The 18,236-nt window shown below is 35.6% G+C and overlaps 1 protein-coding gene across 1 annotated transcript in view; it reads left to right on the forward strand.

Annotated features, from left to right (window-relative positions):
* Positions 1-1,173: 1,173 nt before the first annotated feature.
* The window catches only part of LOC132121275 (AT-rich interactive domain-containing protein 5B-like), a 125,808-nt gene continuing 108,745 nt past the window's right edge, over positions 1,174-18,236 (forward strand). Inside the window, exons 1-3 of the mRNA XM_059530524.1 lie at positions 1,174-1,256; positions 1,506-1,760; positions 15,315-15,549. Of these exons, the coding sequence (XP_059386507.1) occupies positions 1,236-1,256; positions 1,506-1,760; positions 15,315-15,549 (511 nt within the window). The 5' untranslated portion in view covers positions 1,174-1,235. The remainder of the gene's footprint in view (positions 1,257-1,505; positions 1,761-15,314; positions 15,550-18,236) is intronic.

Below are 18,236 nucleotides of genomic sequence, written 5' to 3' on the forward strand. Positions count from 1 at the left end.
CCTCGTGACTGGAGATAAAACATTGCATAAGACATAAAAATAGCTGACGTAAATGTAACATCCTGTAATTTAGGCCATATGCTACAACTTTAAGGGCACAGCCATACATTACGAAATACGGCAAATAACTATATGAGCAAAACCTCACTGGCATCGATAAATGCGTAAAATACACAGCACACAAATTAATGTTTATAAATATTTATCAGGTTATTTGTGTGACAGATCTAGTTTACATTCGTATTCACTGTGTGAAAGCTCGATAGCAATATTAAATCGTTCCTTAAAATCGGCCCCGCGACTTTAATTTTAATAACATTAGCGCGGACTAAGCTCTCCATCAAGAGTCTGATCGCTTTGTAAGACGTTTGATTTCTCTCAGCAAACAAACGCATTTCTTACCATGACAGTTATTCGCCTAAAGCACACGACAGGGGCGTCTTATTGTTTTTTAGCACTACCAAGGACCGTGATCAAATCACAGCGGCCATAATGGCAACAATTCAAAGGACGATATTACAATGTTTCCATTAGTCGCGTTTACACGCGCTTGATACATTTCAACAGCGTTTGCGATCATAAAGACGCTTCTGGGTTGTAACAATCCCGATCACATCCCGCCATATCCAGCCTCCTTCACGCGCGTTAATATGACTGCATTAGTATAACGATTATATTAAATGATTATACTGTAAATGCATTCAAGAAATAAAAGGAAGAATCTCTGCAGGAAATGTTTCGGTACGCTCATACAAACCTCCTTTACACGGGTCCTGACAGACACATGTAAACATAAATACGCATATTTTCAAATACAGCCGTTTGTTTTATGTCTAAAAATCGGCTAATATATAATCCATGTTTACAGTTTGAGCTTTTTCATTATCATTATCGGGTTTTGTCGAAAGAGGAGGTGGGATTTTGTAAAACGACTTCGAGGGGCTGACAGACCGCATTTGAGCGAGGCTCGATTCGCGAATGCGAATTTAATATGAATATGCAGTGGTCTAAAATGTAGCAAAATGAGCGTAAATGAAATATTATAGGTTGAAAAAATATTAGACATCAATCGCGGACATTTTAAGTGAGTTGATTTCGCACCGCGTCGGTTTCATATTGGAGGTCGTCGCGTTGACGAGCGCGTTGATATTTTGCTCTTCCAGGACCTGCGGTGATCCATTCAAGCCAACAAGTTTGGAGAGAATGTTTGAGTTTAATCAATTCAGAGCGACGAGATGGAGCCCAACTCACTCCTGGTAATATCAGCCACTCCGCTTTCATTTCTGCCTCTAATGAATTTATCGCGCGCGGGCATCTAGTCATATGATACCATAAGACATCAACGGAAGAAACTTTACTGCAAAAGTTAATATTTTATTATTCATATTTTTATCTAATGTGATTTATCATGTGATCAGCTGGAACGCGTTGGTCGCGTCTGTTATATAAAATGTGTCTGTGTGCTGCTGAATATAAATATGGCATGTTTATTTGTGTTTCCGCAGTGGGTAGGCTCACCTTGTGGTTTGCACGGACCTTACATTTTCTACAAGGCGTTTAGATTTCACCTTGAAGGCAAAGCGAGGATTCTGTCCCTGGGTGATTTTTTCTTGGTCAGATGTAAAGAAGGGGAACCCGTCTGCATAGCAGAGCTACAGCTCTTATGGGAGGAAAGGACAACCAAGCAACTTCTATCCAGCTCCAAACTTTATTTTCTCCCAGAAGATACCCCCCAGGGCAGAAGTGTCACTCACGGAGAGGTAATTTCTCGTTTTCCTGCTTTCCATGTCACTCCGCGATGTGTTTATTGTGGTATGGATGAAATATGAGCCGCGCGTGGCTTTGCATCGCATCTATTCCGCGCGCTGTCTGATCACAAGACATCTAATGCATCGCGTTTAATTATAGAAATGCAGTCATAGTGGACCCTTGTGTTAATTTCACCTCGGCTCATTTGCATACGAGCGTTTAGCGCTTGCAGTTCAAACAGCGTACGACGATGAGAATGATGCCATTGTGTGAAGTTGTCACATCAGTGTTTTGCTTGTTTCATCTGATACACAATAGTGCGGAAACCGAGAACGACTGAAGCGCCTCGTTGCGGCGTCGCGATCTGCTGATTGCTGATAAAATAGTGTTGCTTCTGATGAGCTGTTGCTGAGCGGCGCTAATGATATATGGCTTATGTTGGCGAATATGGAGGGCAGACGTTTGAAGAGCGCGATGCGAACTAATATCAATGGGAATTGATTAATAACAAATAACGGCGCGCTGATCAAGCAGCTGCTGTGCCTTAAAGGGAGCGATTGACATTTATGAAGGTTATCATGTCAAAGTGCTGCAGCCTCATTTCACATTCCACATAAGCTGAGATGTGTTTGCCCGACAGAAAAACAAATGTTGTTTCTGGGGATTTAACCCTTTGATGTACTGACACATTGTTCCTTTACAGTGTTTGTTTATGCTGCTGTGCATTGTGTAAGTAAGGTTTAAAGGATATTAATAACACCTATATCGTGTAAAGTTGTTGTAGAACTGATTATTTTGCAATTAATTATTATATTAAAAGTGATATATTATTAAAATAGTATATAATAGTATTTACCTTATCCGAGCATTAAAGTCATAAATATTGCAGATTAATTTTTGCTAATTTTTTATATGATAACTAAACCATTATTATGCTACATCTCTAAAATGTTTTTAATGTAATAATTATAACCAATAATTTCTCATTATTATACATATATAGACACATATATCAAGCAAACTATAAATGTCATGCATTGGAAATGTCATGCAAATAATTTATACAAACAACACAATAAAATATTCAAATGAACATAGTTCATGACCAGTCGTTTTCTGTTAAATACAGAGCGTTTTTAGTTTTTCAGCTGCTGTCTTACATGGGTAATGTAACAAGGTCTGTACCTGTTTTATCTTGCACTGCTCATGTAATTACCGATCCCAAATATAAAAAGACAATCTGTTGTGTGTGAACCTCCACTGTTCTACTGTCCTTCCCCCGTGGAGTGGAGGATCAAATAGCCTTTTCAAAATAATCAACAGGTTCTGTTTGAAGCCCTGCTGAAATGCCAAGGTTACTTTGCTGAATTATTATCAATATTTGGTGGAAACATACACGGTTGCCAGCATCAACCTTGAAAACATGGTGTTTACACAATGTAACGAGATGTTATTGAGGAAAAGCATTTGTTTTAATGCACTGTTTGTTCAGTTGATCAGAGCCATGTCCTCTTTCCAACTTGCCACCGGCCTCCCTCCCTTCCCCCACTCAGCAGCAATGCCAATTATTTGCTTTTCAAATTTATTACGCATTCATGACTGCTGATCTTGAAACGGCCTGGGAGATAGGATAACTATCCAAGAAAAATGCTCCGCTCTTAGGTACACTTTACAGTTTTGAGAATATGGGGCATTTTGTTAGCTATTAGTCATTTTTGGGAGTAATAACATATAACATACTAACAGTACTAATCAGGGACAGTTGATCCAAAACTGAAAACTCTATTGAATACTATGGAAGTCAATGGCTACCGTCAACTGTCTGGTTATCAACATTCTTTAAAATATTAAATTTTGTGTTCAACAGAAGAAAGAATCTCATGCAGGTTTGCAAAATAAGATATTTTGAAGGATGCTTGTAACCAAATAATTGATGGGTAGCTATTGACTTCCACAGTGTGGAAAAAATACTATGGAAGTCAATGGCTACCTTCAGCTTTTTGGTTGTAGCATTCTTCAAAATATCTTAATCTGTGTTCAGCAGAAGAATAAAACTCATACAGGTTTGTAAAATAAGATATTTTGAAGAATGTTGGTAACTCACATTTCTGGCAGCCATTGACATCCATAGTATGGAGGGAAAAAAATGACTGTGGTATTCAGTGGCTGCCAGTAGCTGTTTGGTTACAAACATTCTTTAAAACAGAAGAAGAAGGAGATGAATAAATCTTTTAATTTGAGGATGCATGCGTGAAGACAAAATTTTCATTTTTTTCAGAACTATCCCTTTAAACTGTCTTATTGGCTGACTAACAGAAGCATGTTAGTTCCAAAATAAATCCAGCTTTGTTAGAGAATAGGGTTGCAAAATGAGTTAATGTTGTGTAAAAGTGTTCATTTAAACACTATGCAGTAATATTGAGTATGGAGTGTACTTGTTTTACACATGTCCTTACAAATATTGTGCAAAAAGTGAAGAATGTTTGCCATCCTTTTGTGCATTCCCAGTGTAGTTGCTAAACGAGACATGGTGAATTTAAATAACAATGTGATTAAGTGTCAGCCAAAGCACCTGCAGTAATGTGAGCTTCACGACTTCGCAGCCTCAGATGCACTCAGCAGATTGTCCAATTAAATTACATTTGCATTTGCAGTGAATAACCCCAGTGACCACTGATAAAGGTAATCAACTATCAAAGAAATTGCCAAACATTTGTAGAGGTTGCACTTTGCTTTGTTAATGGTACAATAGTAGACATGTTTTCTATTTACGAGAAGAGTCGACATCAGTGGTCCTCAGTTGATGGGTCATGACCCAGAAATGGTTCACAGTTCTGTTCACAAAGTGTGTAAAAACGTTATAAATGCAAATAATAAAATGTAACGTAGCATTTCATTGAGTGAAATTAGTGTAGAAAATTAAATCAGATGATCAACTTTTAAAATGTCAGAGAAAATGCTTCACATATTATTTTTTTTCATGCAAATTCTGTCACCTATGAAGCAAGCCAAATTAGACAGATGCCAAGGTTGCATCTGGGAAAGCTACAAAAAGAAAATACGATCCGGACTACACTGGTGTGCGCTGTTATTATTGGTTTGTTTGATGTTCAAGTATTAATATGTAAATATTTTATATTGTTTATTTTTTTAAATTGTAAATATTTTATATTGTTAAATTTAGAAAACACACACAGTAAATAAAATAAAAATAATTTATGTACAAATATTTTGGTTGTTTAATTTGTATATTTATAAACAATAAAAAGACTTGCCTCTGACTACATTGGTGTGTGCAGTTATTATTGGTTAGTTTTTACCGAATTGTATACTATTAATTAAAATTATTTAATTCTAAATTAAGAATATGAAAAATTATATTTATCTAATTTATATTTTTCATTTTTGTTATATACTATATAATAGTATAATAAAAATATATACAAATAATTATTTATGCATATTTATTATTATTTTATTATTAATAATTAAACTTTTATTATATTCATAAATAAATACTTCAGTCTGACATTGTTTATGCTAAACGGTTTTGGTCTTGTTGTGCTGCCGCGTGATGTTTATTTTTAAATCTCGAAGCAAAACCATTGGAGATCCACTGATCTGACAAGTCTTGAATCTAAACCGTTTGAACTTTAGATCAACATTCAGTCTTATTTGAATGCTCAACAAAGACTTTTACATAACACGACTGGCAATGTGCTAATGTTTAGCGAGCGTGTGTATGCAAACAGGAAGGTATGCGAGTATTCTTGTGTGATAAAACAGGGCCACTCTGCAGTTGCCTTTTTGTTTCTACACCCAGGTGATGTAATTTCCCCTCTGGCTGAGGTTAGTCATTCATTAGAAGGATAGCAGTGGCTGAAACAGCAACAGGCCTGCAGTGATCTCTTTCTGGCAGCCAGCCCATAGAATTTAACACTTAGAGTTTGTGCCTAGAGAGGGCAACATAACACTCCTGTGAAAGCATGCAATTTTTGCTTTTTTGAATCGACTTTTTTTTGCCCTTCTGGGCCAACAAATTCTTGGACGTACAGTCTTACTGTATCCTGTAGCACTGTCGTTCGGCTCGGCTTCACGTGGATCTGTTTTTTCCTAATTATATTTCCTCTTGTCTTTTATCTCATTTAATCTGTCCTAGAGCAGAAAAGGTTTTTTTTCCCTTCCCAGAAATAAAGATACAGAATACTCCCTACCATAGCCAATATTTCATTTGTGATTGTATTTCACAGAAAATATGTGTCATTTTTTTAGGGAGGAATTCTTTTGGCAAGAGCTCAGCACAGTTCTCACAGTTTTTCAGTCTTTAATTGGACCCAGTTGCTCTAGAGTCCCTTAGCTCGTAATATCATTGTTGTAGTGTGTGTGTGTGAGAGAGAGTGAGGTTTTAATGCTGTATGAATACTCTTGAATAGCATTTATGTGACATAAGAGCAGAACTAAATGGGTTGGTGCTTTATAAATAGATTGCATATCAGATTCCAGCAAGCACTATACACTTTGTCTAACAGTTTGCATATCCATACGAAGTACTGTGCATTCATTAACCATGCAAGTAAAGATAATAGCAGTGTGTGCAAATGTTCTTGCAAATGTCCTTTTTTTTGAGTGCCAGGAGCTTGAAAGGATCCAGGGAAGGATGCTAATGTCTTATTAGTTGCTTCTTTCAGCTGTTATTTGAATTACAAACCTGAAGATTCAGAGTTGCGCAGGAAGCGTGTGGCAGCGATCCAGACACATCTCTGCTGCCTGGCATCAGTCCATGTTTGTGTTTGAATCCCTAAGACATATTCATAGTTCAAATTAAATCAGCACTCCTCTTGTAGGTAACATACCGGAACATGTTGTTTAGCCATCACAGGAATAAAGTTAAAAAAATGTTAATAATATTTTAATAAGTATTTTAATTGAATTTTTGATCAAAAAAATGCAGCCTTGATTAGCATAAGTGTTTCAGAATCTTTTAAAACCATCGTAATTATCACTAACTTTTGGCCAGTAATGCAAAAGGAGATATTTAGCAGAATGTTTAGAAGAAAAAAAAAAGCCAGTCACATTTTACGTTGTTCTGCAGATTTCAACAGGAATCTATACAATCTGCACGAGAGGATGAAAGATTTTCCCATATGGATTTCGCAACTGGTTTAAATTGGAAATGCCGATTCGCTGTGTTTACCAATAGAAAGCTGGTTAGTTTAAAAGTGACTTGTGTCTGAGCTGTGCTTCATATATGCGCTACTTACAATAGACTGTTTTATTTTAACTGGCAAAACTTTGCCGAAGTTTCACTGGCCGCACCTTACAGTGAAAGTGGATCTTCACCTTAAACCTTTTATCGCTCTAAAGCAGGGGTGTCACACACAATTCCTGGAGCGCTTGAGCCCTGTAGAGTTTAGATTCAACTCGAATTAAACACACCTGATGCAACTAATAAAGTCCTTCAGGCTTATTTGAAAGCTACATGGTATGTGTGTTGGAGCAGCGTTGGAACTAAACTCTGCAGGGCCCTGTCCCTCCAGGAATTGAGTTTGACACACCTGCTCTAAACTAGCACACACACAAAAAAAACTTTGGGTTATGCAGCTTATTCTGCATAACCCAAACATTAACTGCTCACAGTGGGTTATTTTCAATGGTCTTGAAATATATTGTACGGTGCAGGGCCGTAGCTAGGGTTTGCGAGGCCCCGGTGAAGGTTGTACCAATGGGCCCTGTTTGAAATTGTTTAATTTGTATGTTCATTCATTTTTTTTATTTGTGCTATTTAAACAATGTTTACGTTTTTTTTTTCAAGTTTGGTCAAGTAGGTGTCCAGGTACGGAAACCGAATAATTAAATGTAAAATAGCACTGGATAGTCTTCAATGTAAAATGAAATATACAATCAAACCAAATTTTATTCAGACACCTTCAACATTTCTCAAATTATCACAGTTTTATTTGCTATTGCTTCTAAAATGGTTATAAAAATATGACAAGAACTGTGTCAGACTGTGTCAGAATTTGTCTTGATAATGTCATAACTTTGATAGGAATGTATTTAATGCATTACAATCAGCCAAAACTACAGACAACTGTTTTTATGACAATATTTACACAACTATCAATATACTTTGTTGACCAATTAACAAGCAATGCTTCATTTTGTTCAGACTGTGGTGTGAGGTTGCATTAGCAATTCAGAAAAAAATACACATAAGCAATACATGGTGCTTTATAAGGTGCTGTTTTTAAGGTATAATTTTTGGTCCCAATTTTATATATATATATATAACATTTTTATCAATTTCATTAGTAGTAACTATATGAAGATTCTTTGGGTATAATGTGTCACAGTTCGCTTAATTTTGCTATAGTCTACTCGCTTACATAAATGTATTATAGTGTCCTGTACCTACTAGTAATATATATATATATATATATAAATTATATCTGGTGTCTGAATAATTTTTGGTTTGACTGTGCATAAATTCTTCTTAAAACTACAAAGTAATTCAGTCAAGAGCAGTGATTGATTTTCTTTCATTTTATTGGATTAACATCCAACATACAGCAGCTATTAGCTAAATTAGGCGCGGTCACTTTAAGAGACGATGAACGCATCCAAAAAAATTTTTTTCCTCAACTGTTTACTTTCACTTAAGAAATAACTGACAGTTTTTTCGAGCATACTTTCCAAGTCGGGAATTTTGACATTTTGTATATATTTGTTGGCACAAGAGCAAAAAGAAGCAAATTAGGTGTTCAAGCGCTTTGAGACGTCTTTCTCTGTGTGAGCCCTGAACACCAGAACACCGCGAGTACTGAATTGGGCTCTTTCACATCTTTTTGTTTGTTCAAACTGTGATTTTTGTATTTGTTCGTTCAGGTGCAGGAGGGACTTCGAGGAGAACTTCGCAGAAGAGAGCTCGGTTCAGTGTCGCTGTCCGTGAGACGCGGCTCTCTCTCTCGTGCGCACCGAACACAGCGCGCGAGTAACCAGCTTCTCTGTTCAGCTTTTCCGCGTCTTGTGTTTGGATGCTTTAATGTTTAAATCGACAAGCGGTAAGGGTTAAAAACACATGAAAACATAAGCTTTCGTGACGATGTGCAGCAGTGGCCCATCAATTGTCCTGAGAATCTTTTTAGGCTGGCCCCAGCCAGGCGGTAGAGATCTTTGGGGGCCCCCCTCAGCCGTGGGCCCCTATAATCGTCACCACCTTTCACCCCACTAGCGACGGCCCTGGTACGGTGGATTTGTATACAAGAATAATTTTGTCAGTTATGGAAACTGATGGTGAATTTACGGACACAACTTCTTGGAGACTTCACCGTGATGGCCGTATAACGCCGTGATAAAGCACAACATAGTTCACAACGCCTCTTTTCATCTCTAAATAAATCCTTTTCAAAGAACTGCTGCCAAAAATATTAAATCGGACAAAATTCCAGCTAAAATAGTCATCCTTGGTTTGTTAAAACATGATTATTAGAAATTTTTAACCCCATTGTGTGGTTGACATTGATATTTCATGTTTTTCTTTAACCTTCATCTGAGCATAACGAACAGACATTTGTATTGTCTCTCAAAGCTCTCGCGTTTCATGACAAATGGGTTTAATTTTGCAAAGCGGTGTCATATTTCAGAGCGGCCCATCCTGAAGCAGTGCTGCACTTCCACGTCCAATCGGAGCGCCGCTCGACTCACTCAAACAAACGGCTGGTGTTGGCTTGTTGTAAAAGGAACTGAATTAGATTCAGGAGAGATTTCAGTTACACATCTGCAAGTTATTTCTGAATCAGTTCATGCATCTTTGACAGCGACTGCTAATTGCAGCAGGATGCAGCCACAGGGCTCGTCTTCAATGTGAATCTCCAAATCAGACGTTTAATGCAACACTGGAGTTTTGAGATGAGAAAATAAACGGTGACAATTTATGTTTAAACTGGGGAACTTGTGACATCAATGACGTTAAGGTCAAGCTTAACTTCTGTTAAAGTTTACCTAAAGAGAGCAATCAAATGAATTCAAGTGATCTTTTGTACTAGCTGGCTGATGCTAATGCTAGTACAGTCTAGTTTATTCATTCTAAAAATAAACAAAATAATCAATTGATATAAAGTTTTTATTTCACTAGATTATCTAATAAAATTTTTAGTGTTTAATTTATAAATAATTTGTATTGATTTTACAGAGAAATTGGCTTTATTGTGATTATATTCTATTACCATGATATAACAAAATTAATTAATAATTAATAAAGGCTGTAAGATTGCGTTCGTACCATTACCATCGTACCACGTATTTTTCACAATGATTCTGATGTTGATAATTTATTTGATTATTATTATGTTTTCTAAAGAGTGTGCCATTAGTTTGTGAGTATGAAAGAATATAGACAAGGATATTTCAATATCTCCCATTTTAGAACAGAATTTTAGTTGTTTAAGGTTTGATTAATTTCAATCTTAAATTTCAAACTTAACACATTGACCGATTTGCCTCATGCCATTTTTCTTGTATTAAAATGTTGTGCCAAAAATACGTAAGTAAATATTGATGTTTATACTGTGTATTAATACCCATATAAATATAAATAATTCAGAATTCAACATTTTTTATAAGTTGTATCACCCAGTCCTAGTTTCTAGTTTGAGCTCAGAGTGAGTCAGTTATTCAAGCTGAGTTCTTGATTTAACTTATAACTAGACTTCATAAGAATCTGCAAGTCCCTTTATTCACATTAGTTGGTCAATAATTAAATCGACATGCAAGCAGGTGTACAAATCTGCGGTGACCTGGGGAATTCTTGAGCTGACCCCTGAATCATCGGAGTGAGACGAGCTCAGCATGACTTCGCTGTCTGCAACCCTTCATTCTGCTTCTGAAAGACCTTTAAAGTGTAATAAAAAGAAGGCGAGTGCAAATCCAAACTTTAATGCAAGGAAATCTGTAAAAGCCTTTGATTGATCTTTCTCATAACATCACCTAATAATAGAAGAGAAATGCAGTCTGTTCAGTTTTTTTTTTTTTTTCATTTGTTTCCTCCTAAATGAATTTACACAATGAAGCAATATTTCAGTCAAAGCAGTGAGGCGCAGTCAGAGCTTCAAAACGGTGGAGCAGGGCACATGATTTCATAGTAAAGTTTGCGGTGTCGCCATCAGGTTTAACAGTGATTGACCCACTTAGTTTTATGTGTGAAAACAGATGCCTCTGTGCTCAGATGGTCATTATGGAGAGGCTAGATTCATTTTTCTGCTGAAAACATTTTGAGGCGTGCAGCCGTTTTCTATTTAAACCCGTTGTGGATGAAAAAAGGTCATTTAAATTAGTGGTTCTCAAATAGATCTGCTTCAGGAACCAGTTTTTAAATTATAGTTGACATTTAAAACTAAAATTGAAATGTCAAAAGTACCAAATTAAAAGTAAACAAAAGTCAGATGGAGTGTTTAATTAGAATTTATTTTATTTACATATTTAATTTTTTTTATTGTATTATTTTTAATTCCATTTTATTGTAATTGAATTTGTTTTTTATTCTATTTTTATTTTTTATAATTATATTATTGTATTTATATTGTTGTATTTTTTGTCTTTTTGAACTGGTGTTTTTTATCTATTTTTATTTTTTACATTTATTTTAAATTTTTCATTTTATTTTATTTATATCTTTCTTTTTAAACACATTTATTTATTTGTTTATTATTTCATTTATTTAAATTTTTATTTGAATTAAATGTATTTTTTTTGAGTGTGTGTGTTATTTAATTTAATTTTGCTAACCCAACTATGCACTGTAGTTAAATCAGCTATATCATGGTGCATAGTTAGGATAGCAGAATAACATAAAATATTATTGTTTGCATTTTTTTTTTAACTTTCTTTTTATGCTTCTTGCTCTTCCATTTGTAGGCCGTGACCCACCAGTTGAGTTTCCACTGGTTTCACTTGCAGTATTCTACATTGCAGTGGAATGCTATGCAAACATAGAGGAATGCATACATGCCCCGTTGCAAGGAAATCATAGATAATGCGTTCATATCCTTTCATTTGTGGCTTTTATTAAGGCCAAAGCCCCTTGACTTTGTACCTCTTGGTAATTTCATAAACCTTTTCATATGGTGCAGTTAAGTACACTGAAGTAAAGTTCCATTTTTGTCCCCTTACTCTGTCTGTGCGAGACATAAATTGTTTGCTTGACAGTGTGACAATGGGACCTATTCTATGGAACCAGGAAAAAAAATCTGAAACCTAAAAAGAAACAGCCCTACTTAAAGAGGACGTAATTAGACATGGCCTGTTCAGCAGAAAGTTGGTGCTGCCTGTAGATCTGGCAGAATGTAGCACTGAACAGAGAAGAAACAAAGAAATGAACTATATTCTAGTGTTGCAGGTATTCCCTCTGATCTGTGCTTGCTGTTATTGGGTCAAACTTGGGAAACTTAGCCAAATAATGTGGAGGAAGCATTCAGTGAATTTTCTCAGCATGCTGAACGGTGCAGTGGAGTTTGTCAAAAGTGCCTGATCCAGTGCTTTGCCAAATATGAACGCATCTGTTCCCCAGATTCCCTGTATAACTGGACCGTTGTGTTATTGTGTGCCAGGTGACAAGAAAAGCTCTTTCTTAACTTTTTTAAATATATAAAGCAAGCAAGACTGCTTGGCGAAGTCATTGTAATGCCTTAGTGCCTTGATGCATTCAAATGGAATTGCACTCCAAATTACAACATTTTGAATTACAACCTGTATAAAATATATGTTCGAAAGAAGAAATGCCTCTCTGGTTGGGGCTGTGCTTTTTGTCTTTTGCCTTGAACCCAATACTGGTTTGTTTTTCAAATCCGATCTTTATGGTTTGTTTGTGTGGATTAAAATATTTTATAATGGGTCATTACGTTAAAGAAAAAGGATTTTTTTTATGAACCTAGTTTAAAACTCATGTGACAAGAAATGTGCACTTTGTATTCATGATGGTTAAGAAAAAAAAATAGTAAATTTTTCAAGAAAAGTTCTAGTTTAATAACCCTAAAGATTTTGTGTGGTGTAACCATCAAGCAAAAAGTAATAGCATTTTAGTAACACTTTACAACAAGTTTCCAGTAGTTAATGTTAGTTAACGTATGAACATTAAACAACACATTTATTAGAATATTTATTAATCTTTGTTAATGTTAATTAATGAAAATACGGTTGTTCATTGTTAGTTCATGTTAATTCACAGTGCATTAACTAAGATTGATAAATGTTGCAGACATATTGTTCATTCTTAATTAATGTTAACAAAAGTATGTTAGCTAAAGAACCTTATTGTAATGTGTTACCAACATTTTTCTCTTAATCATTATTTTCCTAATTAAGTTTTAAAATATGCAATAATGGTCAAAAGTTAGAAAAAAATAATAATGTTTTTAAAATAAGGCTGCATTTATTTCATATCATGAAGTATTACAATTTAAAATGTAATTTATTCCTGTGATGCAAAGCTGAATTTTCAGCATCATTACTCCAGTCTTCAGTGTCACATGATCCTTCAGAAATAATTTTAATATGCTGATTATACAAATATATATATATAAATTACATATATATAATTTTATACATAAATTATATATATAAATTGACAAATATACAAATATATATATATATATAAATTATTATTAGGGCACAATTATTAATTGTTCTTATTATCAGAGTTGAAAACCGTTTTTGCTGCTTAATATTGTGGTGAAAAACAAAATAACAGCATTTATTTTTGAATGTTTGAAGTTTGAAGTAGAAATCATTTGTAACATTATAAATCTCTTCACTGTTAATTTTAATGCATCCTTGAATAAAAAAAAATGTAAAATCTTATTTACCCCAAACTTTCGGATTGTATAAGAGACGTTTTTTCAAAAACAAAAAAATTAAAACAAAAAAAACACCTTGAAGGGTTAGCTCACCCAAAAATGAAAAATCTGTCATTAATTACTCACCCTCATGTCGTTCCAAATTTGTAAGACCTTTGTTCATCTTCGGAACACAAATTAAGATATTTTTGTTGGAATCTGAGAGCTCTCTGACCCTCCATAGACAACAATGATATTACCACGATCAATGCACAGAAACGTAACAAGGGCTACGTTCACACTGCAGGCTGAAATGACCCAATTCCGATTTTTTTTGCCCCTATGCGACCTGTATCTGATCTTTTCATGACAGTCTGAACGACACAGATCCGATCTTTTCAAATGCGACCCAGGCCACTTGGGTATGTGGTCCTAAATCCGATACGTATCCGATCTTTTGAAATGCGACTTCCGTCTGAACCGCCAGGTCACATGTATCCGACCCGTACGTCATTGATACGCTACAAACGTCATAATTCTGCGTTGAAGTAGGCGGGAATGAGAAGATAAACAACAACCATGGCGGACGATGCTGCTTAAATAACTTTAATATTGCTAAACGAGCTCCGCTGTTGACTACACTGTTGTTATGACATCCATGTTTAGCTACTTCCGCAAACAACGAGTGACGTCGTTGGCCGTTGAGTACTCTTCTGCGCATGCGGATCACTTCTGGGTCATTTCACGTTCACACAGGAGATCACAAAAGGTCGCATTTAATTGGAAATGTGAACGGCCTTGCAAAAAAATCAAATTTAAAAAAAAAATCAGAATTGAGCATTAAGCCCTGCAGTGTGAACGTAGCCAAGGACATTGGTAAAACAGTCTGTGTGACATCAGCGGTTCAACCATAATTTTCAGAAGCTACGAGAATACTTTTTGTGTGCAAAGAAAACAATAGTAACGTTATTTAGTCAGCAATTCTTCTCCCCAAGTAACCGTCTTCCGCCATTTTGGAGAGTACCACAGAACGTAATCAACGTTATGAGCATTATTCATGTTTAGCATGCACGTGTTTTCGTTGAACGTAATCAGCGTTGTTTATGTTCCGTAGACTGCATGCTGAATATAAACAACACTCATTACACTGGGTACTCTCCAAAATGATTGAGAAGAACTGCTGAATAAATTATTATTATTATTATTCTTTGCGCTAAAAAAAGCATTCTCGCAGCTTCAGAAAATTATGGTTAAACCCCTGATGTCAAATGGACTATTTTGCTGATGTCCTTACTATGTTTCTGTGCGTTTATCGTGGTAATATCATTGCTGTCTATGGAGGGTCAGTGTGCCCTCAGATTGCATCAGTTGGCGTTCCAAAGATGAACGAAGGTCTTATGAGTTATGAACGATATGAGTAATTAATGACAGAATTTTCATTTTTGGGTGAACTATCCCTTTAATTGTGTATTTTATAAGCTAAAACCATATCATAAATATCGCAAATATCATAAATTACTGATTAATAAACATCATTACCATTTTTGGGAGACGACAAGTTCAAATTATCTGATATTTTAAGAGCCTTATTGCCCTTATTAAACATTTGTTTGGAGCACACAGAGAGGGCTGAGAAATATGGTCAATGTTTTCATTAAATTAGGAATGTAAGAGTATTCTGCCTGGTTTTGCCACTATACCTCTACCCTTCCTCACTTTGCATATCTCTCTGGACAGGATGAAGTTATCGCCGTCTCTGAGAAAGTCATAGTGAAGTTGGAGGATCTGGTGAAATGGATGGTGGCGGATGTGTCGAGTTGGAACAAGGGTCTGCAGGCCACACCCCTGAAACCCACCGTGCTGAAGGAGCTCGGCAAGAACGGCCAGACAGAAGCGCTCCACAAATACAGAGAGTCCACGCTCAACAGCGGCCTCAACTTCAAGGACGTCCTCAAAGAGAAGGCTGAACTCGGTATACAGCGTGATTTCTCATTCCTCACAGTACCTGTTTGGCACATGACACCGTTTACATGATCCGTAAGACTAAGTAATGATTTGATTATGGCAGTATCCTTTATTGCAGTTATTTCCTCTGTAAAGAACATGAGGGAAAACACTCGGCATATATTGAAAGCATGTAATTGCACAAATCACATTAAGGCACTTCACGTATGTGTTCAAGTGACATTCGAGAAAATAACATAACTAACTGCCTGCAGTCCTTGATAATAACAAAGCTCGAATGTTTTTCTTTATGAGCGTCAAACTTATATTTTTCGGTAAGTAGAAACTTAAGTGATTGTACAAGACACAACAAGAGAGTATTTGAGTTTGACACTTGTTTAAACAGGCAGGGTGTCGCCCCTGCATTCATCTCCCTCTGCACTTTTTCCTTCTTTGGTTGTTTGTGTCTCTCATTAACTGGGAACAATATGGTGTGTAAATGCTCATTAATGTGCAGACGGATCACAACCAGTGTGATCGCTCAGTAAGGATCTGATTTATCAAAGCATTGCATGTTTAGTTTTTAGCTTGGGCGAAACATTTGCTCATACTTAGTATATTTTGTGTATTCTAAACAGAAATACCTATGTGCTGGATAACTAAACGAAAAGGGGTCTAGCTCTATTTCGTGTTTTCAAGGAGATAAATAGCATATGTTTCTTTTATTAGCCGTTAACACATCTTAAGAGTGATATCACTTGAGTTGTTATATTGGCAACCTTTGTAATCCAAGAGTTCTTTACCAGTGTGTGAGTATATAGAGCACTGAGTGCATTTACAACCTTATAAATGTGTCATTTTGGCTGCGTTCCTGTTTTGCAAATATCTGCCGGCTTGGACTGGGTCATAACGAACATACTCACAATCATTTTGCTGGTGGTTTAAGATTAAGCACAACTGTGAATATTGCAGATTTTAATATGCTTTTTATGAAGTGTATTTAGGCTAATTTAGCTTTCTTTCTTATTGCTTGAGGTACACAGGGTTTTTTTATGTTGTTTTTTCATGGTGAAACAGGAAATTTGGGCAGGACATATTTAAGGACTTGGTCAATTTTTAAATAGCCAATAGGCTTTAGTTGATCAAATCAAGTTGTAAACATGATGTTACTTGGTAATGCTTTTTAGTCACAGGATGAATCATCAATATTTCGGTCTGTTTTCCCAGAAGAGAGAAATCATAAATGCCTATGAAATCATAGAATGTTTTCATAAGTTTCAAAATTTAAAAAAGCCATTGAAGGGCTAAATATACATATCACCCCATTCAATTTGGTGAATATAATAATTATGCAGCACTAGTGGATAGATCTGTTTGCTATGCCAGTTACTGGAATTTGCATACTGCTTTGTCTAGAAGTGTTGAGGTGAACATGCTCTCAAGTGGCCTGATGTATGAGGTTCCAATGAGATAGAAGAATCAATAATGGAATGCTTTGTCACTGTATCTTATGTACAGGCTACAGCTGCGAATGACAATCAATAGCTGAACAAAAAGATCTGTGATTTATTTGCTGTCAGTCCTGCAACCTTATTATTTTTTTTTGTATTGTGATAATATAATAATATTCTGGCACAGAACCATTCTGTCTATTTGGATTATACAGAAGGGCAGTTATTCGAATATCAGACTTAGTTTGTTCATTAAAAATATAGCATTAAGGGGGGGAGGGGGGACTATATTTTCATAATTTACTCACTCTAATATTATTCCAAACCCATATGACTTTCTTTCCTCCATGAAGTACAAAATGAAAAATTTTGAAGACTGTATAAGCCACTCTTTTCCATGAAGTCACAATGAATAGGACAATGGGCAAGCTTAAAAAGGACACAAAAGCACCTTAAAATTAGTCCATGCAATGTGTACGCAATATGTCTCTTAAATGGATTCCAAAAAATGCACCCTCATGTTGTTCCAAAGCTGTAAGAGATTCTTTCTTCTGTTGAGCACAAAAAGTTGATGGTAGCCATTGACTTCCTTAGTATTTTCTTTCCATACTATGGAAGTCAGTAGCTACCATCAACTTTTTGGTTACCAACATAGTTCCTAAGGAAACTCATACAAGTTTGGAACAACATGAGGGTGAGTAAATGATGACAGAATTTTCCATTTTGGGTGAACTACAGCTTTAAATCATATGATAGCTTTGTTTGCCGAGCAGGCCAAAAATGAAGTCATTATTCACTGATAATAACGGCTGTGACTGAATTATTGAGTTTAACTCAATAACTGAATCAGTCCAATGTTACAAAGCTTTATTCATTTCAATTTAATGGAAAAGTGCAAATAGTAGATTCTTGGAAATTTCACCTTTTGTGTTCTAGAACATACAATACAGGTTTGGAATGAACTAGTAAACTATCTCTTTAACTGAAACCTTTTTTGAATTGACCACTTAGTGTTCACATCTGACCTTTGTACGTCAGTTTATTATAATTAATACATTATCATAAATTACTGGGTCACAGAGTAAACTTGTGACGAGGTGGTTATGAATTTGGGCTGAAGAGAATGATTCACTAACATGTTTTGTTTTTAATTTTTGACCTGGAGCATTTTAACGCACCCTTTCTCGGGTTACCCTTACCAAAAATTTGTATACTTATATGTATACAAGTTTATTTCTTAAGTAAAGTTCAAGTATATTTTAAG

This window comes from Carassius carassius, chromosome 39, assembly GCF_963082965.1.
Source record: "Carassius carassius chromosome 39, fCarCar2.1, whole genome shotgun sequence".
NCBI classification, from domain to species: domain Eukaryota; kingdom Metazoa; phylum Chordata; class Actinopteri; order Cypriniformes; family Cyprinidae; genus Carassius; species Carassius carassius.